The 20,041-nt window shown below is 32.0% G+C and overlaps 7 protein-coding genes across 7 annotated transcripts; 3 read left to right on the plus strand and 4 right to left on the minus strand.

The window, feature by feature from the left end:
* Window positions 1-545: 545 nt before the first annotated feature.
* LOTGIDRAFT_155882 (hypothetical protein) lies at window positions 546-1,228 on the plus strand (the record flags this gene model as incomplete). The annotated part of the gene is made up of 2 exons (XM_009068389.1): window positions 546-825; window positions 894-1,228. The coding sequence occupies 2 exons, from the start codon at window positions 546-548 to the stop codon at window positions 1,226-1,228; spliced, it is 615 nt and encodes a 204-aa protein (XP_009066637.1).
* Window positions 1,229-2,447: 1,219 nt separating this feature from the next.
* Window positions 2,448-4,052, plus strand: LOTGIDRAFT_155883 (hypothetical protein; the record flags this gene model as incomplete). Its single annotated transcript, XM_009068390.1, has 1 exon — window positions 2,448-4,052. The coding sequence occupies one exon, from the start codon at window positions 2,448-2,450 to the stop codon at window positions 4,050-4,052; it is 1,605 nt and encodes a 534-aa protein (XP_009066638.1).
* Window positions 4,053-4,750: 698 nt separating this feature from the next.
* On the plus strand, window positions 4,751-7,321 carry LOTGIDRAFT_155884 (hypothetical protein; the record flags this gene model as incomplete). Its single annotated transcript, XM_009068391.1, has 2 exons — window positions 4,751-5,860; window positions 6,041-7,321. The coding sequence occupies 2 exons, from the start codon at window positions 4,751-4,753 to the stop codon at window positions 7,319-7,321; spliced, it is 2,391 nt and encodes a 796-aa protein (XP_009066639.1).
* A 375-nt stretch (window positions 7,322-7,696) lies between these two features.
* Window positions 7,697-8,419, minus strand: LOTGIDRAFT_155885 (hypothetical protein; the record flags this gene model as incomplete). Its single annotated transcript, XM_009068392.1, has 1 exon — window positions 7,697-8,419. One exon carries the CDS (start codon window positions 8,417-8,419, stop codon window positions 7,697-7,699), a length of 723 nt encoding a protein of 240 aa, XP_009066640.1.
* A 554-nt stretch (window positions 8,420-8,973) lies between these two features.
* Window positions 8,974-9,330, minus strand: LOTGIDRAFT_155886 (hypothetical protein; the record flags this gene model as incomplete). The annotated part of the gene is made up of 1 exon (XM_009068393.1): window positions 8,974-9,330. One exon carries the CDS (start codon window positions 9,328-9,330, stop codon window positions 8,974-8,976), a length of 357 nt encoding a protein of 118 aa, XP_009066641.1.
* Window positions 9,331-9,370: 40 nt separating this feature from the next.
* LOTGIDRAFT_108891 (hypothetical protein) lies at window positions 9,371-10,099 on the minus strand (the record flags this gene model as incomplete). The annotated part of the gene is made up of 2 exons (XM_009068394.1): window positions 9,371-9,844; window positions 9,884-10,099. The coding sequence occupies 2 exons, from the start codon at window positions 10,097-10,099 to the stop codon at window positions 9,371-9,373; spliced, it is 690 nt and encodes a 229-aa protein (XP_009066642.1).
* A 52-nt stretch (window positions 10,100-10,151) lies between these two features.
* On the minus strand, window positions 10,152-12,115 carry LOTGIDRAFT_155887 (hypothetical protein; the record flags this gene model as incomplete). Its single annotated transcript, XM_009068395.1, has 3 exons — window positions 10,152-10,781; window positions 10,841-11,736; window positions 11,986-12,115. 3 exons carry the CDS (start codon window positions 12,113-12,115, stop codon window positions 10,152-10,154), a joined length of 1,656 nt encoding a protein of 551 aa, XP_009066643.1.
* Between the last annotated feature and the right edge of the window lie 7,926 nt (window positions 12,116-20,041).

Genomic DNA, 20,041 nt, shown 5'->3' on the forward strand with positions numbered 1-20,041 from the left:
TTTAGAAAACGCGTTCAATTTTTAACTTGTAGTTGTAAACACTCAAAAATCGTTAAATTTTGTAAACATTCTTGATGGCACGGTTTTCGACAGATGTTTCATTTACTGATAGTTCTTGTCGACCTCCCGGACGACTTGGCTGCCATTACAAAAGTGGGCGTATTACGATGGGGCATCGCTATTTTTAAATTTTGGTATGTATTTAAATGTCAACATAGAGTGCGTACTACGAAAGCCTATTAGGGCCAAATTCATTGATAATATTTTTTATTTTAAAGTTGTAATTACAAGTTGTAATAACATATTCCCTTCATAAAAAATCACCTCGTATACCCTACAAATCCTATAAATCCCTTTATATTCCCTTCATAAAAAATCACCTCGTATACCCAACAAACCCTTCATATTTCCTTCATAAAAAATCACCTCGCATACCCACCCACACCCAACAATCCCAACAAACCCTACAAATCCTTCATATCACCCAACAAACCCTACAAATCCTTCATATTCTCTTCATATCACCCAACATATTTAAAAATAGGATGAGTTTAATTTTAAAACACGAACAACACAAATTCGAGACTGATGATTATTCAGGAGACGGATTCATCTCAGCACTAACTTCCCTCATTCCCAAAGTATCTAGCTTTGTTTCAAACAACAAATCCCTAATTTCCTCCGAAGCTCAAGCTCTTGGGTCTGTGGCAAAAGCAGGAGTTAGAATACACGATGCTGTCAAAAAATCTGACGAATTGAAAGAATTACAGCAACTACGAAACAAGAGAATAGAACAACAAGCTTTAGATAAAAAAACAGGAAAAGGTTTTAAAGTTATAGGATAAAAATGTCTATGATAATTGCACAAAGTCCTGAAACTTATTTTGGTTCAGATATTCAAAAATCATTAGGATATCTTCCAGGATTCCCTTGGGCTAAATACTCCGGAGAAAAACATCTTCCAGGTCATAATTATACGGGTCCAGGTACTAGGTTAGATTTACGATTAGACCAAAACGATAAACCCAAACCAGGTGAAGAACCTGTCAATAGAGTTGACGCTGCTGCACTTAAACATGATATATTATACAGAAATAAAGACCTCAAGTTTAGACACGAGGCAGACAAACAAATGATAATCGAACTTGAAAATATTCCAAATCCAACATTCAAAGAGAAAATGCAAAGAGCACTGATTATAAAACTGTTAAAAACAAAGATGAAATAGGGGATGGGATTGGCAGATGAAATTCATAAAGAATTCAGAAAAAACAAACATTATTTAAAAGTTAAAGTATTTGATAAAGATGAAATATGGTCATCAGATTTAATTAATATGCCAGTTGAAAGAGGATTTAAATATTGTTTAACAGTTATAGATTTATATACACGTTATGCTTGGGTTATTCCTCTCAAAAACAAAACTGGAATATCTGTCAAACACTCATTTGAAACCATAATGAAACAATCTGACAGACGACCCCAAAAGTTATGGGTAGATAAAGGGAGCGAATTTTATAACAAAAATATGAAATCTCTGGGGTTTGAAATTTACAGCACTCATAACGAAGGTAAGGCTGTAGTTATTGAAAGATATAATAGAACTATTCAAAAAGTTCACGGAATTAAAATCTCAAAAATGGATTAAAATATTACCAGATGTTGTAGATGAATACAATAACAAAATACATTCATCTATAGGTGTCACGCCAGCACAAGCATCAAAAAATCCAAATATTATAAGATCAATTAACACACAAAGTAACTATGAAAATGAGATAAACAATTTAGATATTAAACCCAAATTCAAGGTCGGAGATCGTGTTCGTATTTATAAATATAAAAGTAAATTCGAAAAAGGATACGTTGGTTATTGGACAAACGAAATATTTATCGTAGATAAAGTAAATAGCACAGCACCTCCAACATATGAATTAATCGATCAAGACAAAGAACAAATCATAGGTAGGTTTTATCAAAACGAACTTCAAAAAACTGACTTTTAAAAATTACTTAAAAATGAATACTTTTAAACAGTTGCTTGATAAATATGGAACTGATACAACCACAAACTTTCAACTCATGAGATGGGCAAACGACTTAAATATATCACCGTTTTATTATTGTATGCGAGATGAAATAAATAATCTCAAAAGTAAAAAAGGTAAATTCTATGCCATAACAAATATTCACACTTCAGATCAAACAGGAGTTCATCACTCTGCCTTATACAAAGAATCTTTTAATAACTTTTATTTTTTTGATTCTTTTGGATTAGAACCCACTGAAGAAATAGTTAAATTAACTAATCAACCAATCAAATGTTCTACCTTCCAAATACAAATGCCGGGTCAAAAGTTTTGTGGACAACTTTCACTTTGGGTTTTATATCAATTAAGTTTAGGAAATCAATTTGAAGAGATTATAATAAATTTAACTTAATAAAAATGGCGAACAAATTTGGATTAGGATCTACTCCTTTAGCAACTAAAAAACTTAACACAACAGCATGGATAAATAAAGCTAAACCTTATTTTGTTGATCAAATTGGAGACACTCTTCAAGGTGATATCGATATGAATAATTTTACCATAACTAATTTAAAGTCACCCGAAAATGATAATGATGCTGTTCACAAGAAATATGTACTAGATCAAATAAATCTAATTGAATCAGGAATAGATGAAGATCATTTAAAAGACAAAATAAGTGATGTGAAAAGATTCTTCAAACGACAACTGAATAATAAAGATTTTATTGATGATACTAAATTACAACAAGAGGTGACAAGTTTGAAAAGTTTTATTCAACAACAATTGGTAAATGTAGTGGATAAAACTCAGTTACAAAGTTTAAGTAAATTAATATCTCAATTAGATGATAAGATTGCAAAGCAAAAATTAGATCTTAAACAACTAATAGATAACATTGCACCAGGTGTAAATGAAGATACATTACAACGTGAAATAACTTCTTTAGAAACTAAAAATAACACTGAATTACAAAAAGAAATAAACAATATCAAAACCTATATTCAACAACAAATACAAGATAGCGAACAACAGATAACTACAATTAATAACGAAGTTTTAAAACAGGAAAAAAAGATAAACATATTAGAAAACAAGGAAAATAAACCAGAGTCATATAGTTTCAGGATTCCATTTGAGTCAGGAAGATTCAAAAAAGTTAGCGCTGATTATGATATTTACCCAATTTATGAGTTAAAAACATATGGATTTATAGTAAAAGTAAAAGTAGATACTTATGTAAGGGGAAACCCTGAAGATATTTTTAAGATAGGTCTCACCTATCCTGGCGATCCAAATACATTTTATTTCAGGGAGAGAGCTCTAATTGAAATTATTTTTCCTATGAAGGCAAAAGTTGATTCAATATTCTTTATACAAGAATCTAATACTGGGATTTTTTACGCTCGTAAAATTCTTCAATTTATCAATGATGGGGAATATGTAGAAAATAAAACATTGGAAAGCAACGACGAAAATAGCAATGTTGATCATTTGTATGAAATTAAAACAAATGGACAATATATAGACACCTTCAAAATGTCAATCATATCAGATTATAAAAATGATATAATTGCATTGAAAAGTTTTATTATGATATTGACTCCGGAATTACCATCAATGAACATTATTAGAAAGCCAACACCAAATGAAGAGAAACAAGAAGGAATATTCGAGTTTATACGAACAACAGACTTTGAATATGTAAAACTTTATTTTGAATATGATGATAAATATACATCAGTTGATGTTCATAAAAGTCAAGAAAATAAAGTATTTAATGTAACGATAAATAAACTTCTAATTAATATATTTGATTGTACTTTTAATATAACAATTGATTATGAAACACTAAAAATTTCACCTTATTTAAACAAGAAACCAAAGCAAAAAACATTGTTAGTACGCGTAAACGTCAGTATTTTAAGTTCTTCAATCATGAAAATTAATCCTCAAGGAGGTGGATCTTACGAAATTTATAAACCTTTTCCAATATCAGAAGTCCATTTGATTTCTACATAATTTCATAATATAAAAATGGAAGACCGACAACAATACATGATAGAAAAACAAGAGGAATTAAAAGTAAAACTAGAACAATATAATAAATGTAAGAAAAGATGGAGTAGAATTGATTCTGCTTTCAAAGCACTAAGTGTATTACTAACAGTAGGAACAACAGTTGCAACAGCAATAACTGGTGGATTAATGGTTCCAGTACTTATCCCTACTGTATTAGCCACAATAACTGCTGTTCAAACTTCATCTTGTGGTGTGATTGCTATAGGTTATACATCCAAACGAAAATGTTATTATAAAAAGAAAACAGATATCTTAAATGCATATCTTAATAAGTTGTATATTTTTTTTGAAAGATCAAGAGAAGATAAGATCATTAGCGTTGAAGAGTTGGAAGAATTTAATGAAATTTTGGATGAATTTAATACACAAATATCAGCAATAAAAGTTAAAAAGACCTCTTAAAAATAGGTAATTAAAAAAAATATAAAAAAAATATGAGTAACATTGAAAGTATAAACGATGAAACATTCATAGAAAACGTGCTATTTACCGATCTTATCAAGGCTATTACTCATATTTTTTTAACATTTAAAGGTCAAATTGAAATAGATGGAAGTATAATCGAGAATGGAAATCACAAACAATTCATGAGCCTTCTTGGGTTCAATGCCAAAACTTTTCAAAAAATATTAACAAATATGGATACAAAATCTGACTGCTCGGATTGGTATTTTACAGGGAATATAATTTTTCGTAGAAACAATTTTAAAGAAATAAGAAGATCAAACGCTGGTAGAGGAACTGAACTACTTAAAAAGATAAATGAATATAAAGGTAGAAATTGTTATATACCAACAGATGGTAACTGTTTTATCAAATGCGTAAATCATGTTTTGAAAAAAGATTTAAAAAATAAATTTCAAACATTCATTAATACATTTCCAAAAGCGAATAGAAAAGGAGTAATGACATCTGCTAGAATTAATAAATTCAATGAGAAATGTAATACTTCATTTCAAATTTACACTCCCGAAAATAGAAATTTACGCCCCAGAGAAGTAAACAATGAATTAGATTGGGTTTTATATTTACATAACTCACATTTCTGTCTTATAAGAAGAAATCAAAAAAGTTTAGGGATTAAAGAAATAGAAGATAATTATGAACAGGTATGGAAAACATGTAGAGATGATAATGCTGTAAAACAAGTATCACCTTTGAAACTAAACGTATTTCCAAATATGAGTGATGATACTTTATTCGCTTGGGATTGTGAAACATATTCAGAAAGTGAAACGCGTAAAGCAATTCCTTATTCCTGTACGTTACTTAATTTAGAAAAACTAAGAAAAAAGTTAGAGATGATCCAAAATAATTTTCCAAATCTAAATCCCACTGATAATATTCCAGAAGCATTTTATAACAAACTAATGAATATAGTAGAAATATTTGTAGGTACAGATTGTATAGATCAAATGTTGAAATATTTAGGTCAATATGATAAAAAAAGATTAACATTGGTTTCTCATAACGGTAGTGGTTTTGATAACTGGATCATAATTAAAAACGTAAAGAAACTAACGCAATGTCCACTAATAACACCCAGAGGAATTCTATCTTTACCGTTATCTAATCCATACACTGATGAAGATTTACAGAAAAGATGGAAACGACAGAAAGATATAAAAGGTAACTCCAATTATTTACAACATATTAATTTCACATGCTCCTATCAACATGAAGTATCTAGTTTAGCAGCATGGGGAAAGTCGTCTAATTTACCAATGATTTTGAGAAAGATTGCTGATGTAGACATTGCAAAATATACGAAAGATAACTGGGAAATTTTAAGACATGAATGAGAGCCATATGCAAAGCGAGACACTCTATGTCTTGGAGCATGCTTGATAAAATATAACAAAGTTATGAAAGAAGTTGTATTCCAGACAGTTTCCAATAATCTAACGGCTCCATCTCTATCTTTAAAGGGTTGGTATTATTTGTATCATTACGATAAAGAAATGGTTGAAGAGACATATTACGAAAGCACAAGACTCGTTCCAAAACATACTGAAAAACAAAATATAGAAAAAGTTTACTCTCACACTAATCCTTTTATAAGACATTTCATAAGACGATCTATTAAAGGAGGAAGGGTTTCTGCAAATCGAAAAATATTTACCACTGATAAACTCAATGAAATTTGTAATGTGCTAAAGGAATATACACAAAGTGGACAAAGTGAATATACACAAAGTGATGACGAGAACATAATTGATTTATTTAAAGAATATAGTAAAAGTGATAAAGATAAAACAGAGGTTAATTCAAAACTTAAAAATATAAAATGTTCTAAACTAATGGCGTTTGATGCTAATGGTTTGTATGCTTCTGCTATGTCAGATTTAGATAGTGAATATCCCAAAGCAGAAAGTGGTAGACCGTTTTTACCAGAAGAAGAAGAAGAATTTGTAAGACTCTTCAATGAACAAAACTTTAGACCCAAAACTGCTATTTTAACAGTTTGGTTTGAGTACCCCAAAAACATGTTCTTCCAACCGATACCATCTAAAGATAAAATTAGTTTTAAGAACAAAGAAGGAAAAAATGAAACTGGCACTAAAATCAGATTCAGAAATGGTTTCTGTTATGACGTTTTAACATCGGTCGATATTCAAGAAATAGTAAAAGCTGGTGGACGAATTATTAGAATATTAGATGGTATAGTATACGAACAAAACTTTAGAACTCCTCCCTATAGAGACTACATTTTAATTTTGAGAGATCTAAGAAATCAATTCAAAAGGGATGGTAATATCGTTGGTAGTAATTGCATGAAATTATTAGGTAATGCCCTGTATGGTAAATCTATTCAGAAGGATATATCTTCATCAAAACATCTATGGAGTGAAGTTACTTTAAAGGCTAACTTTGATTCACATGTTAAACACTATGAAAAAATAAATGATACTCAATACATCGTTGATATAGAAGAAGAAGAAAAAGAAATAGAAGCTCCTAAATCTACCACACGACTTACCCCTAGTCATTTGGGATCATTCGTATTATCTCACAGTAAAAAAATAATGAACAATTTTATTCATGTAATAGATGGGTTTTATCAACCGGAAATATACTATACCGATACTGATAGTTTATACATTTCATCTAGCAATTGGGATAAATTAAATGAAGCTGGATTAGTATCCGAAAATGAATACTGTAAAGGAAAGAATGATTACGGTGATGGTGGAATTATATTCGGTTAATATTTAGCACCTAAAGTCAAATACAATATCATTCTAACTTCAGATGGTGTTTTAAAAGAAAAGAAAACATTTAAAGGTTATTCTAATGATAAGATAACTGTAGACGATTATATTCGGTTGGCTAGTGGATATGATATATCAAATGAATTTAAGAAAAAATGGGAAAAAAGTTTCACAAATGGAGTAGTTATTCCAAGGGATGACGATAAACAAAAGAAAGTTTTTAGACATTATTTGAATCTTGTCAAGAGAAAGCCACCAAATAGTGAAGGAATTATGTATCCTTATTGTAATAAAGATGAAATGATTTTGGATGAAAACTATGAATTTGATGATTTCGATTATCTAACTATTCAAGAAGAGAATGAAGATTTGTTACTTAATTTGTTTTAAATGAAGTTGAATAACAATTTCTTCGTTTCCAAAGTCAATAAACCTATTTTTACCATCTTTGATTTCCAGATTTATATCTTTGATCATAAACGAATTAAGTGGTAAATATGTTGTTTGAAATGGTTTTTCTATAATTCTATATCCAATAGGAACAGTGAATGTTGGAAGACTGTAAATAATCTGACGTTTGTATTTATTGAAAAATCCACCATTTATCAAATTACAGTGAATATTAATTACATCAATATCATTTTCGATATTAGCTTTATTTGGGGCTAACGTGGACTTCGTATATATTTGTTTATCAAAGCCGAGTAACGCATTCATCGAATTTTCTACGTTGAAATCAACTTGACTCTTATTTCTTAATATCAATTTTATTTTGTTCAGATTCAAATTACCTTCGAATTCAATATTGTTTTTACCATTTTCACTTCCTCCATATTCAGATAAGTATTCGTTTATGGCTATGTATTCATAGCTTCCTGGTGGTAAGCTTATGGTTTTGAATGTAACTCCATTATCTGTTGATATTTTTATTTTGTTATTATCTTCGTTGATATTTCTAATGGAATTGTAAACAGAGAAATGTTTTAATCCCAATTCATATTCTTGATTACGATCAAGTTCATACTCATAATCTAGAGATAATTTAATGTTTGAGTTGTTTGAGGTTATAACGAATAATTGTTCTTTATTTGACATCTTTTTTTATTGGATATTTTTACTACAATATTTTTTTACTGAATATTCTTCATAACATTTTTATAGTCAGTTTTACTAATGATCTGTTTCTCTAGGAGTCGTTTTAATATACAATTCACTTCATTATATTGTCTGTTTGATCGATGACCTTCTTTCATTGCTGCTAATATTATTTGTAATCTATTAACCAATTCTTCGTTGTCATCTGGTAAAAAAATTACACCATCTCCTGTATGTCCCAAAAAAGCATCGATTTCATCTATAATATCATCATTGTAATTGTCATCATCATTGTAATTGTCATCGCGTAATTGGCATCAGTGTACTGATTATCATCAGTGTACTGCTCTAATTCCTTTTCCAGTTTTCTTAATCTTAAAGTTTTTGGTCCTCCTCTTCTAGTCGATTTAAGAATATGTACGTATGAATTTAAATCGTCAAAACTATAACCTTCATCATACCCATTCAAAAGATTAATTATACCGGGTGTTAAATCATATATACCTTCTATTCTGTCAATCTTAAATGTTGGGTTTCCTTGATTGAAACGTACCCTACAAACGTACGTTAAGAATCAGTCCATCTTGATCAGTGGTTGGTTTAATTGTTTTCGGTAGAGTTGGATCTGGATTTGAAAAATAATGTTTTATATCATCTAATGTCCTGATTATGATTTCACCAACTTCAATGGGATATTCTATTTGAGGAAGTTCTTGAATTTGTTGTTTAGGTGTTGCTTCTAATTTCTTTTTAATATCCTCTTGACTTTTTAATATTGGTTTAAATAAAGTTTGTAGATTTTCCGTTAATCCAATTTGTTCTAATTTGTTTTTTTCAACTTGTGACTTTACTTTATCCTTAGATTTGATATATTGTCTATTTCGTTTTATAATATAATTCCAATCAGCCATTTTTTATGTATATAATATTATATAGTAAAAAAATAAAAATTTAACAGATATCTGTCATAACTCTTTCACCTGCAGGTTTTCTGGTATTAACAAATACATATCCATGTTCCTCTGGGTTTCTCCATTGTGCTTTACAAACTTTTTTAAATATATCTCTATCCATTCCGTGATTTATAGACTGAATAATTTGAGATAAATCTTTGTCGTTTAATTCGAACAATAAAAAACAATTTGCATTCTTTCTGATAAACATAGCGTCCATTCCATAAAAGGATTGGGATTGGTAAATACAGTGACAATTGTGATGTCTTCCTTTCGTGAAAAATTCTTGTTGAACAGTTTGAGTTCTTTGAGCCACACAGTCGTCAAAGACTATTAAGTTCTTTCGATTACTATCAATTTTAGACAAGTCCAGATCATTGACATTTTTAGTTAGAAACACTTTTATGTCGGTTGGATTTAAAGATGGATTCTTTTCTTTTATGAAGCTCTCTAAGATATCTTTTATTTCCATCTCATCGTTGTCTTCTTAATATTGAAATATGTCTTGAACGTCTTCTTTTGGTAAATATTCTAAAGCTTTAAGGAATTGATAATATGATTGATCTGGTGTTGTTGTGTAGATATATAGAGAATTGAAATCTAAAAGGTTTGGTGTTGTCAACATGTTAAAAGTAAGATGAGTTTTTCCACAACCAGAACTTCCGCAAATACACATCAGCATTGGGTTACTAGGAAATATTTCTGAATGTTTGAATTTCTTTCCCATTTTTTTATGTCTATTTATTTATTGTTATTTTATTCATTTTATTCATTTCATTCTATCTATCTACACCAAAAATTACACCGTCTCCTTTATACTTTGAAAGAAAGATTCCTTCTCCAGAATGTATGTTCTTAAAAACAATGGCATTACCTTTGTGTTTGACTTTCATTTCTCCTGTGTCAATTTTGTCTATTAGATTGCTCAGTCCCTGTTTAACAGTTTTCTTGGTTTCTTCGCTAAATCTATTTCCAAATTCTTTAACTGTTCCTAATATATCCGATACTCCTGAACCCGCAGCTATCTTTTCCATTTCCATATTATGTCTACGTTTTTCACTTTTTTCAGCCTCAGATGCTTTCTTTGCGTTGACTGCTGATGCTATACCAGCAGCTCCACCAGCAGTTGCACCAGCTGCAGCCAGGCCAGCAAATATCAAAGGTAGGAAGGGTAGAAATCCGCCTTCCTTTACATTCTTGTCAATTCTTTCCAAGTCTATATCATCTCTAATTTTACAATGCTTATACTTATCGATCAGCTTTTTAGATATTTTGACCTTTTTACCATTGTAAGTTATTGTAGTAGGTGATTCCGCTTCGATAGCTTCTATTATTCGTTTTACTAATGTTTCCGGCTTCATTTTTAAGGGGTATTTTTTATAATTATTTATTCTATACGAATCATCCGTCTATCGGATATTTTTATTATGTCTTTTGCTTCTTCCAATAATAAACAGTAACCGGTCACATCTCCTTGTGTTTTTTCGATATGTATATTTATATTAACTCCTGTTTTAAAAAGATCTTCTTGATGAGCTGATAGATCAAAACAAAAGATTAGGTGATTGATTGCAAAATCTACATAATCAAACTGAGGTGGATTTCCAAATAATTCACACATATTTTTATAGTTTCTATACAGTTCATTATAATCTTTTGTGGATGGATTAATTGTTAAAGGTTGATTAGGATAATTCTCATTGTTCAATCTTACTTGAACTTTGCGGATTATAGGATCTTGAGTTTGGTTCATTGCTACTCTAAAGATATTGTTGTTATTTGTCTGAGAGTCTGGTAAATTCTTAAAACCAACCATTAAGTATCTTGCTGGTTTAGTGGTGTTAGTAATTGGCCATGTAGTGGACTCCCCGGTTAAAGTCATGCTGCCTATCGTGTTACGGCGAAGAAAAGCTATTTCAATATCCTTTGTCATCATGTTAAATAATCTAGTTTCTATTTCTATAGAAGGAGTAATCATCGGTATGTATAATTGGAGATTCGTAATTTCTAATTTGGCATCGGACCCATTTTCACCAAAGAATATCTTATCATTATTGATTTCTCTTTGTAGATGAATTTTATATGGTAATCCTATAGAAACCTTTCTATGTTCCAACAGACCAAAGAGGGGATATAACTTCCAATTTACGTAATTACCCCACCTATTATTCTCAATAACATTGTTGTATTGAAGAACCCGATTTTCAAAGCCAGTATTTCGAGCTCGTGCAACTCTTTCCAGCGTGTTTCGAGCAATAATTCTCATTCTAGCTTCATCAGCCTCATTTGCAACAGTTCTGACCGGTTCTTTTAAAACTTCTCCGTCACCGACATCAGGAATCCACCCCGAAATGGAATCGTAGTCTTATGGATATAGAACTGTTTTCTACATTATGTCAAATTCTCCAGGATGTTTGATAGTTTCAATCGGGTTGGATCCTGCTTCCATCCCAATCTCTGAAAACATATTTGGGAAGAAATTGTTTTCTAACGTTGTGTTGGTTTGTGGAACTTGATTCTGAGTTCCGTCTTTGATTTTGAAATCACATCTGAAATATGCATCAGACAATAGTAACCAATTTGATAATGAATTAATCTCGAACGTAACCCTACCCCCATCATTCAATTGAGATTTGGAACCAACGGTTGGCGAGATGATTATATAATCCTCCTTTTTCTTGTTAAATGAATAACGAATTGGATCATATAATTGAAAGATTGGATCTAGTTTTTTATCTGCCATTTTTTAAGGGGCAATTTTAGGTTTTTTTCAATCACTAATATAAGACACTTTTTTTGTTTACAAATAAGTCATTTTTATTATACAACAAAATAACAATTCAAAAAAGGACATAATACATATGTTGGGTGATATGAAGGGAATATGAAGGGTTTGTAGGGTTTGTTGGGTGATATGAAGGATTTGTAGAGTTTGTTGGGTTTGTTGGGATTGTTGGGTGTGGGTGGGTATGCGAGGTGATTTTTTATGAAGGAAATATGAAGGGTTTCTTGGGTATACGAGGTGATTTTTTATGAAGGGAATATAAAGGGATTTATAGGATTTGTAGGGTATACGAGGTGATTTTTTATGAAGGGAATATGAAGGGTTTGTAGGGTGTGGGTGGGTATACGAGGTGATTTTTTTATGTTTTTGAAATATTTATGCTTTGTATCTATAAGTTCTATTACTACTAATAACAAGTTTCTAAAGGTGTAATTACAAGTTGTAAAGGTGTAATTACAAGTTTGTAAAGTTGTAATAACAAGTTTATAAAGGTGTTATCTGTTACTACCCCCCTGTCACTATACACTCTCTGCCACAATACTATCTTTATAATACTATCTTGTAATTACAACTTAGTAAAAATCTCAAAAATTAATTTCAACCGCGGTTGAAATGTATTACCACCACGGTTGAAATGTATTACCACCACGGTTGAAATTAATTACCACCACGGTTGAAATTAATTACCACCGCGGTTGAAATTATTTCAACCGCGCTGGTAAATAATTTCAACCGCGGTGGAAAATAATTTCAACCGCGGTTGAAATTAATTTTTGCGATTTCACTTTGAATTTTTTGTGTTTTTCATAATATTTTGGAAAATTTAATTTTTCATGTTTTAACTATTTTTACGATTTTGATTAATTATTGTTTTTATGAATTTTTGTGATTTTTATGTATTTTGTGTCATCTTTTTAATTAAAGTTTCCCTCCATTCCTTCTATTTTTTGTCGGTTTCTCAAATGTTTACAATTTCAATTCCTGTTTTCTGCAGTTCTTCTGCTCTCAAACCACTGAGACACGTCGAAAAATAAAAAAATTGTAAATGTCCCCAATGGGCCACGGTACAAATGAAAGCTTTTAAAAATAGTCGTTTTTTTGATGTAAAATGTTTTGATTCCCGAATTTGTGCATGACCTTTGGTGCAATTTTAGTTTCGATTTTTTTGTCTTTTCTGACCCAATTCGGACAGTTTGAGAATTCGGAATTTTACACCCACCGCCCAAGAGTCCAATATTTAGATTTCGGGGAAGGGAGGGCTTGATTCTCCCAAATGTACAGGCCTAGGGTGGAGCAGACACTTTATTTAGAAAATAGGATTAAGGGTCTTGATATTGGGTTTTCTTCTGTTCTGATTCTGAAATTAGAAAAAATAACTCGCCAAATGGGCGAGAAGTGTAGTATCTGTTATGCACTGATTGTTTTCCAAAATATTATGAAAAACACAAAAAATTCAAAGTGAAATCGCAAAAAATTAATTTTGGTCATATAACAGTTTTTTTCTTAATATTTCATGTTCACTGTGCTAATTTATAATGATTTTATATGAATTGATATTTTTGATTATTAATAACTCCGAAACCCTTCATCCCATTGTTGCCAATTAGGAACTCGAGTGAGATCTCATCGATATATACATGCATACCTAGTTTCATCTAGGTTGGATAAAAACTGTAATCTCTATCGTGCCTACAATCAAAATTGGACGCGTTTTACTAAGTCAAGGGCAATAACTCTGAAACCGTTCATTCGATTATTATTATTATCGAACTTGACTGAGATCTCACCAATACGTATACATACCAAGTTTCATGAAAATCGGATAAAAACCGTAGTTTCTATCATGCCTACAAGGAAAATTTGATGTGTTTTTACTACGCCAAGGGCAATAGCTCTGAAACAGTTCACCCGTTAATTACCAATTTCGAACTTGACTGAGATCTCATCAATACATACATGCAAACCAAGTTTCATGAAGATCGTCCATGTGGGCGTATAAAAAAGGTCAGTCTGAAAGCATGGTTTATTTATTTCATACCTTGACTGAAATCTAAGGACTTAGCTACAGATACAAAATTCTATGATACAAGAATATGGTGTCAATTGCAGTCAAAGGTTGAAACACTGTGATAGAGGAGGAGGGTCAGGGAGCATCTTACTCCTTGCAGTTAGCCTGTTCCCTCATTCACATTGGCATCAAGTTATAGAGGTATTTTGTATTTTAACATTTGTAAAAGAGGTATTGTGTTTTAGGCAAAAGCAATATTAAACATAAGTGCATAACATTTAATTCTGAATACGATTGACCTCCATACTCGTGGACCTTTCCCGAGTGATCGACATCAACAGACCCGACTGCTATGGGCCAGTATTAAAATTGACACTGACTTGAGGTAAGATATTCATCGCCGACTCAACGAAGTACCTCTTCAAAAACAAAGGCGATATTTAACCCTGCAAAGGCAGTTAGCTGCTGAAAGGAAGGCCACGAAAGACCTTGAACAAGAATTACACGAGACAAGCCGCAGACCAGAACTACATGCAGTCGAGAATGGATTTGAACCTGCTGCCTCCAGCACAGTCCCGCCTCAGGTGAGCATGAAAGATTACTCCAATCACCAATTGTTCGTGAGATGCAAAGACAATCATGTCAAAGCCTTGCAGATTGTTGACTTTCTTTGGGCAGACTCTGTTCCTCAGTACAGTTCCTACTCCTTTGATACAGATAGTATTGAACTCCGCTAGGAAATGGAGTCTCCGTTGAAGAATGGGGGTATACTATACCATCAACGAAATTTTATTGGATAGAATCACTTGGATACTGCAGATTATTTCCTATATCCGGTACACGTCCGTATAGTATTCGGTCCTATGATAAGGAATAGAGAGAGCATCAAGCATTAGAAAATTTCGAATGGAGCACACATCGTCAAGGTATACGGGAATTCCAATTGATTCTTAAACACAACCATCCAACTATCCGAGCTTTTCAAGATGCCAATATCAGCGATAATGTTGATTGTAGAATGGCGAAATTGTGCATTGTCTCATTCAGCTATTGGACATACCCGCATACCCATCATACACGATGCTACAGATCCGAGGGTCTTTCCCTTAATTCGTATAATCTGATACTTCATGGACTTAGTTGATTAAGTCAGTCAGTTTCTTAGCTAACCTAACGAGCGCTTATCGGTCAGTGTTATGTAGCAAGGCTGATTGTCGGTTGACAGGATTACAGTGGACTTTTAACTCTTCTCGAGTTCGACCGCAAGCTACCCTTTGGATATTCTCGCAGTCCAATGATCTTTAAAAGGATAACATCTAGCGTGTGTTATATTATGAAAAATCGTTACAATGTGACTTGCATTGTGTACCTTGATGACTTCCTGATTATTGAATTTGATTAGTGCAACTTTTACTAATAATATTACGCGACTTGGGATTCAATTTTAACTGGTTCAAAAATAAAACTGGATAAAATTCCTTCGTATTTTCAATGGGTCGGTAAAATTCATCGATTCTAAGCGTCTAACTACTGTGTTTACCGACGGGTCTTCTGGTGGTTGTTACCGATGCTACCGATTCAGAGCTGGACTATTAAGAAACGGGAATTAGGGGCCGTGCTAAACTGTAAAACGCCCGTTATACCTACTTTGCTTCTTAAAATCCGCGCGGCCTTGGATTTACACAACCATAACAACAAAATATTTAGGGCAGCCTGTTTGCTTGCCTTTTTAAACGCCCACATAATAATGTGGACGTATATTGCCGTCGCTCCTGTCCGTCGGTCCGTCAATATTTCTTGTGATCACAACAGAGACTACAGTTTGTATTTGATTTTAATGAAATTTAATGTTTTAATGTATATTGATGAGATCTTGGTCTAGTTCGATTTTGACGCTTTTTAAATGAACAGTTTTTGAGTTATTGCCTTTGACTTAGAAATACCGCAACTGATTTTAATGAAATTTGGTGTGATCATTTATACTATCTTGGACAAGTTTCGAACTTGATGATTGTTTGATGAACGGTTTTTGAGTTATTGCCCTTAACTTAGGAAAAGCGTGACGCAACTGAGACTACAATTTTCAACTGATTTTAATGAAATCGAAATATTGCAAAAACACAATAGAGACTAGTTTTCATCTGATTTTAATGAAATTTGATGTGGTCATATATCTTGATGAGATCTTGGACAAGTTCAAACTTGATGATTTTTCGATGAACGGTTTTTGAGATATTGCCCTTGACTTTGGAAAAACGCATCAAAATATTGCAAAAACACAATAGAGACTAGTTTTCATCTGATTTAAATGAAATATTGTGTGATCATTTATATTGATAATATCGTGGTCAAGTTCAAATTTGTCGATTTTTCGATGAGAGGTTTTTGAGTTATAGCCCTCGACATAGATAAAATGCTTCAGAGACTACAGATTTCATCTCATTTTTCTAAAATATGGTGTCATGATTTATATTGATGGATGAAATGAAATGAATGGAGTTTTATGTCTTTTTATTTATATTGATGTGATCTTGGTCAAGTTTGAATTTTCGACAATTTCACTCTTAACAATTTTTTGCCCTATATATTAGAGATGTGTGCTTTAATAATTTGGTGTATTTGAGTTATTGATATTGATTTTGAAAATTTTTGTGGAATTACTCAGAATAAATAACAGGCAGTAAATGTATATCATTGTATTCAAACTATAAAAATTTCTTTAATATGAGAAAATTCGTACTTACTCACTAAAGACTGTTTTATCATTTCTGACTGCTGCCAGTGGGCGTATGTTACCTTGCCTGGCAAGCTACCTTTTGGTTTCCGAAGACCGATGAATTTCCTCATTAAGCGATAATGATATTAAACCCCTTGGAATATTGGTACAGTGAGTGTTTCCAGCCGACAGGCTATGATCAGTTTTTGATGTTTAATTCCTATAACAATTTAAAGAATAGATACTACGTCATTTTTCACAAGTACGTGTGGGTTTAGGATTTTATGTTGTAAAAATATTTAGATATTTGTTTATATATATTGTATGTTATTTTCATTCATTGTTCCATTAAATATTTTTATTTTATTGAATTATTACTTGAAAATGTTATAAATGTTTAGCCACTTCATAATTAATTTTAATTAACATGTTCAGCTATTGAAAGACGTAAAGGGTTAAAAAAAAGTATGTTTTTTAAATAAATAGTTTATGTAAAGTGTAAAGGAGGGCACACGAGCGGTCTTTGTTGGAGATTTTTGTCGCCGATAAGAGTCTTTAGAAAAATCTCGCGTATGCCCGTGCTTCCACGACAAGATTATCGTGTCCACGACAGGATTTATAATATCAAACAAGTTTGATAATTGTCTCTGATATTTTTATCGTCTGCAAGACGGACCGTCATCATCCAATCAGTTTCATTTTCCTTTCAATTGCATGCTCCGCACGTGATTATCGACAAGGTGGAAAACGACCGACTGGAGATTTTTGTCTCTTCGTGTGCCCGTGCCAGTTTTTGAAACTCAAGACAAGACTCTAATCGGCGACAAAAGTCTCCGACCAAGACTTCTCGTGTGCCCGCGTCTTAAGATAGGGCTGAACCAGACTTAACCATATTTTATCGAGAGTTGATAACTGACAAAGAAATTACCCCCCCCCCCCCCCCCCCTTGGAAATATTGTGGCCCCCTGCTCGGCCCCCTCTCCTAATGTTTCCTAAAAACGTCACTGCTCTGTTTAAGAAACTTTAAAGACCGCACAAATCTATTTGTCCCTAATTGGCCTATATGCCCACGTAATGAAAGATGTTACCACTTCAAACCTTAATTTGTATTTTGGGTTTTTTTTTTCATTTTACTTTTCATACAGATTCATTATTTAATTTCCCAATCACGCCCGATGATTTCAACTAAAAAGCTAATGTAAAGTTATTTAAAAGCTTTAAAAGCTCGATATTTTAAACTATCGATTGATGTTCCATTCAATGTACAAAGGGTGATCGAGCAGAACTATTTCAAAATTGATGACAGATCATAATATCATGATTAGAGACAAGGTGACTGCTTGGAATAAATTTACATTTTGGCTTGAACTTCTTTTAGATCCGAAGCAGTTCTGCTTCAAAAGATGGCCATAGTGGCACTATCCTGTTCAAATTTAATCTTATCGGATGCTAACATGATACGCCTACAAAGGTTCATGTTTCTTTAGCATCGGTACGTTATATCTAGATAATATTATACTACTGTTCATAACAAAGGCTATAAAACCCCAAAGCTTTCCTTGAGTCTACTCTTAGTAGCAATACATAAACATGATAGAATGGTAATGCAGTGAACACCGACAGTCGTATTGATAAGAGGCCAATGTTTATTTAGTAGTCACTGTTACGTGGAAGGAAGGTGTCTCCACGTTGGTCATGTATGAATGGTTATAGTCTTACTTTAGTAGAATATCGCTTATAAAACTCTCTCCACAACAGGAATGTAGTTTCTTTCAAGGACACACCTTATTGACTTTTACTAAAGTTTTATAAAAGCTTGTCAACACGAATGAAAGTTTATTTAGATCAATAAAGTTTTGTTATTCTATTTTTAATTACTTTTCTTTTACCACTTAGATTTCATAGTAAACTAAAAGGGAGAGGTTGTAACAAAGAAAAAGAAATTGAATAATCTATCATATACACCATTATGAAATCATTAATTTAGAAGTCCATAGGCTAAATAAAATCACGGAAAGTGAAACAATATGAAACACTAGGTCTTTTATTAAATGTCCGAAATGAACCATCTTCATAAAATGATAAGATTTTGTGACATCTGGTACTGCTCCAGCTGGCTGATATGGGTCATTCTCCCATAAGCGTACGAGTCGAAAGTCTGTTGGGAGAGGGGAAAGCAGGCTGCTTTGCCTGACATTTTCTCACGAATTTTGTATATCTTTCTTTGTTATCGGGTGGGTTGCCTACGGTGGCTCACATACGATATATTTCACTTTTTATTTTGAATTACAAACCTTTAGGTGATAATTCGTGTAATTTTGAATTAAAAACTTTAATTTCCACCTAGGTGAATATAATTTCCATCTAGGTGATAATTCAACGAATTTTGAATTAAAAACTTTTTAAATCCATAGGACCAGCCTCCATGGTGTAAAAACGGCGAAAAAAGATTTTAATTCAAAATTCTTAAATTAATGGAATACTACGTCTTAGAATATATATACAATTTAATAATATTTTATACTTGGCCAATAAGAGCATATATTTATCAGTAGATATGCCTGGAGTCATAAATAACATAACAGGACCCTTTTATAATCCGATAAATACAAAAAAAAATTAGTAATTATCCATAAAATAATATGCAATAAACTAATGAATCCAGTTGTAGCTTTATGACACCAGGTAAGTTCACTGATGAATATATAGCCTACTCATATTGACCATTCTTGAGAACTTAAATTTTATGTTCATTCTAAGACGTAGTATCACTTTAACACCTTGGTGTTCTTGTGCCCAACAAAACTCTCTCATTTATCGGTATACATGTAATAACCCATTTCAACAAGAATTGTTTTCACCAATCGGACCCGATCTGATCCAGATTGTCCTCGCTTAATCCTTCTTCATTCACTCGAAGAGTGAAATAGAAGAATATGCGAAAAAAAACTGAAAAAAAAGATTAACTGAAAAAATATGTTTTAATCTGTATTTTATTTTATCCCTTTAATCACAACATGTCATGTCCACCACGGATAGTCATTTCCATCACCCACTCTTTTCAGTGGAAAATAAAAGGCCCTTATTTGACATATATTTCTCTTGTTGCTAATAGGCTACATAAAGTAAATAAGTGTTCGTTCGTGCATATTTTGCAATC

Source organism: Lottia gigantea (genome assembly GCF_000327385.1).
Source record: "Lottia gigantea unplaced genomic scaffold LOTGIsca_9, whole genome shotgun sequence".
Classification (NCBI taxonomy): domain Eukaryota; kingdom Metazoa; phylum Mollusca; class Gastropoda; family Lottiidae; genus Lottia; species Lottia gigantea.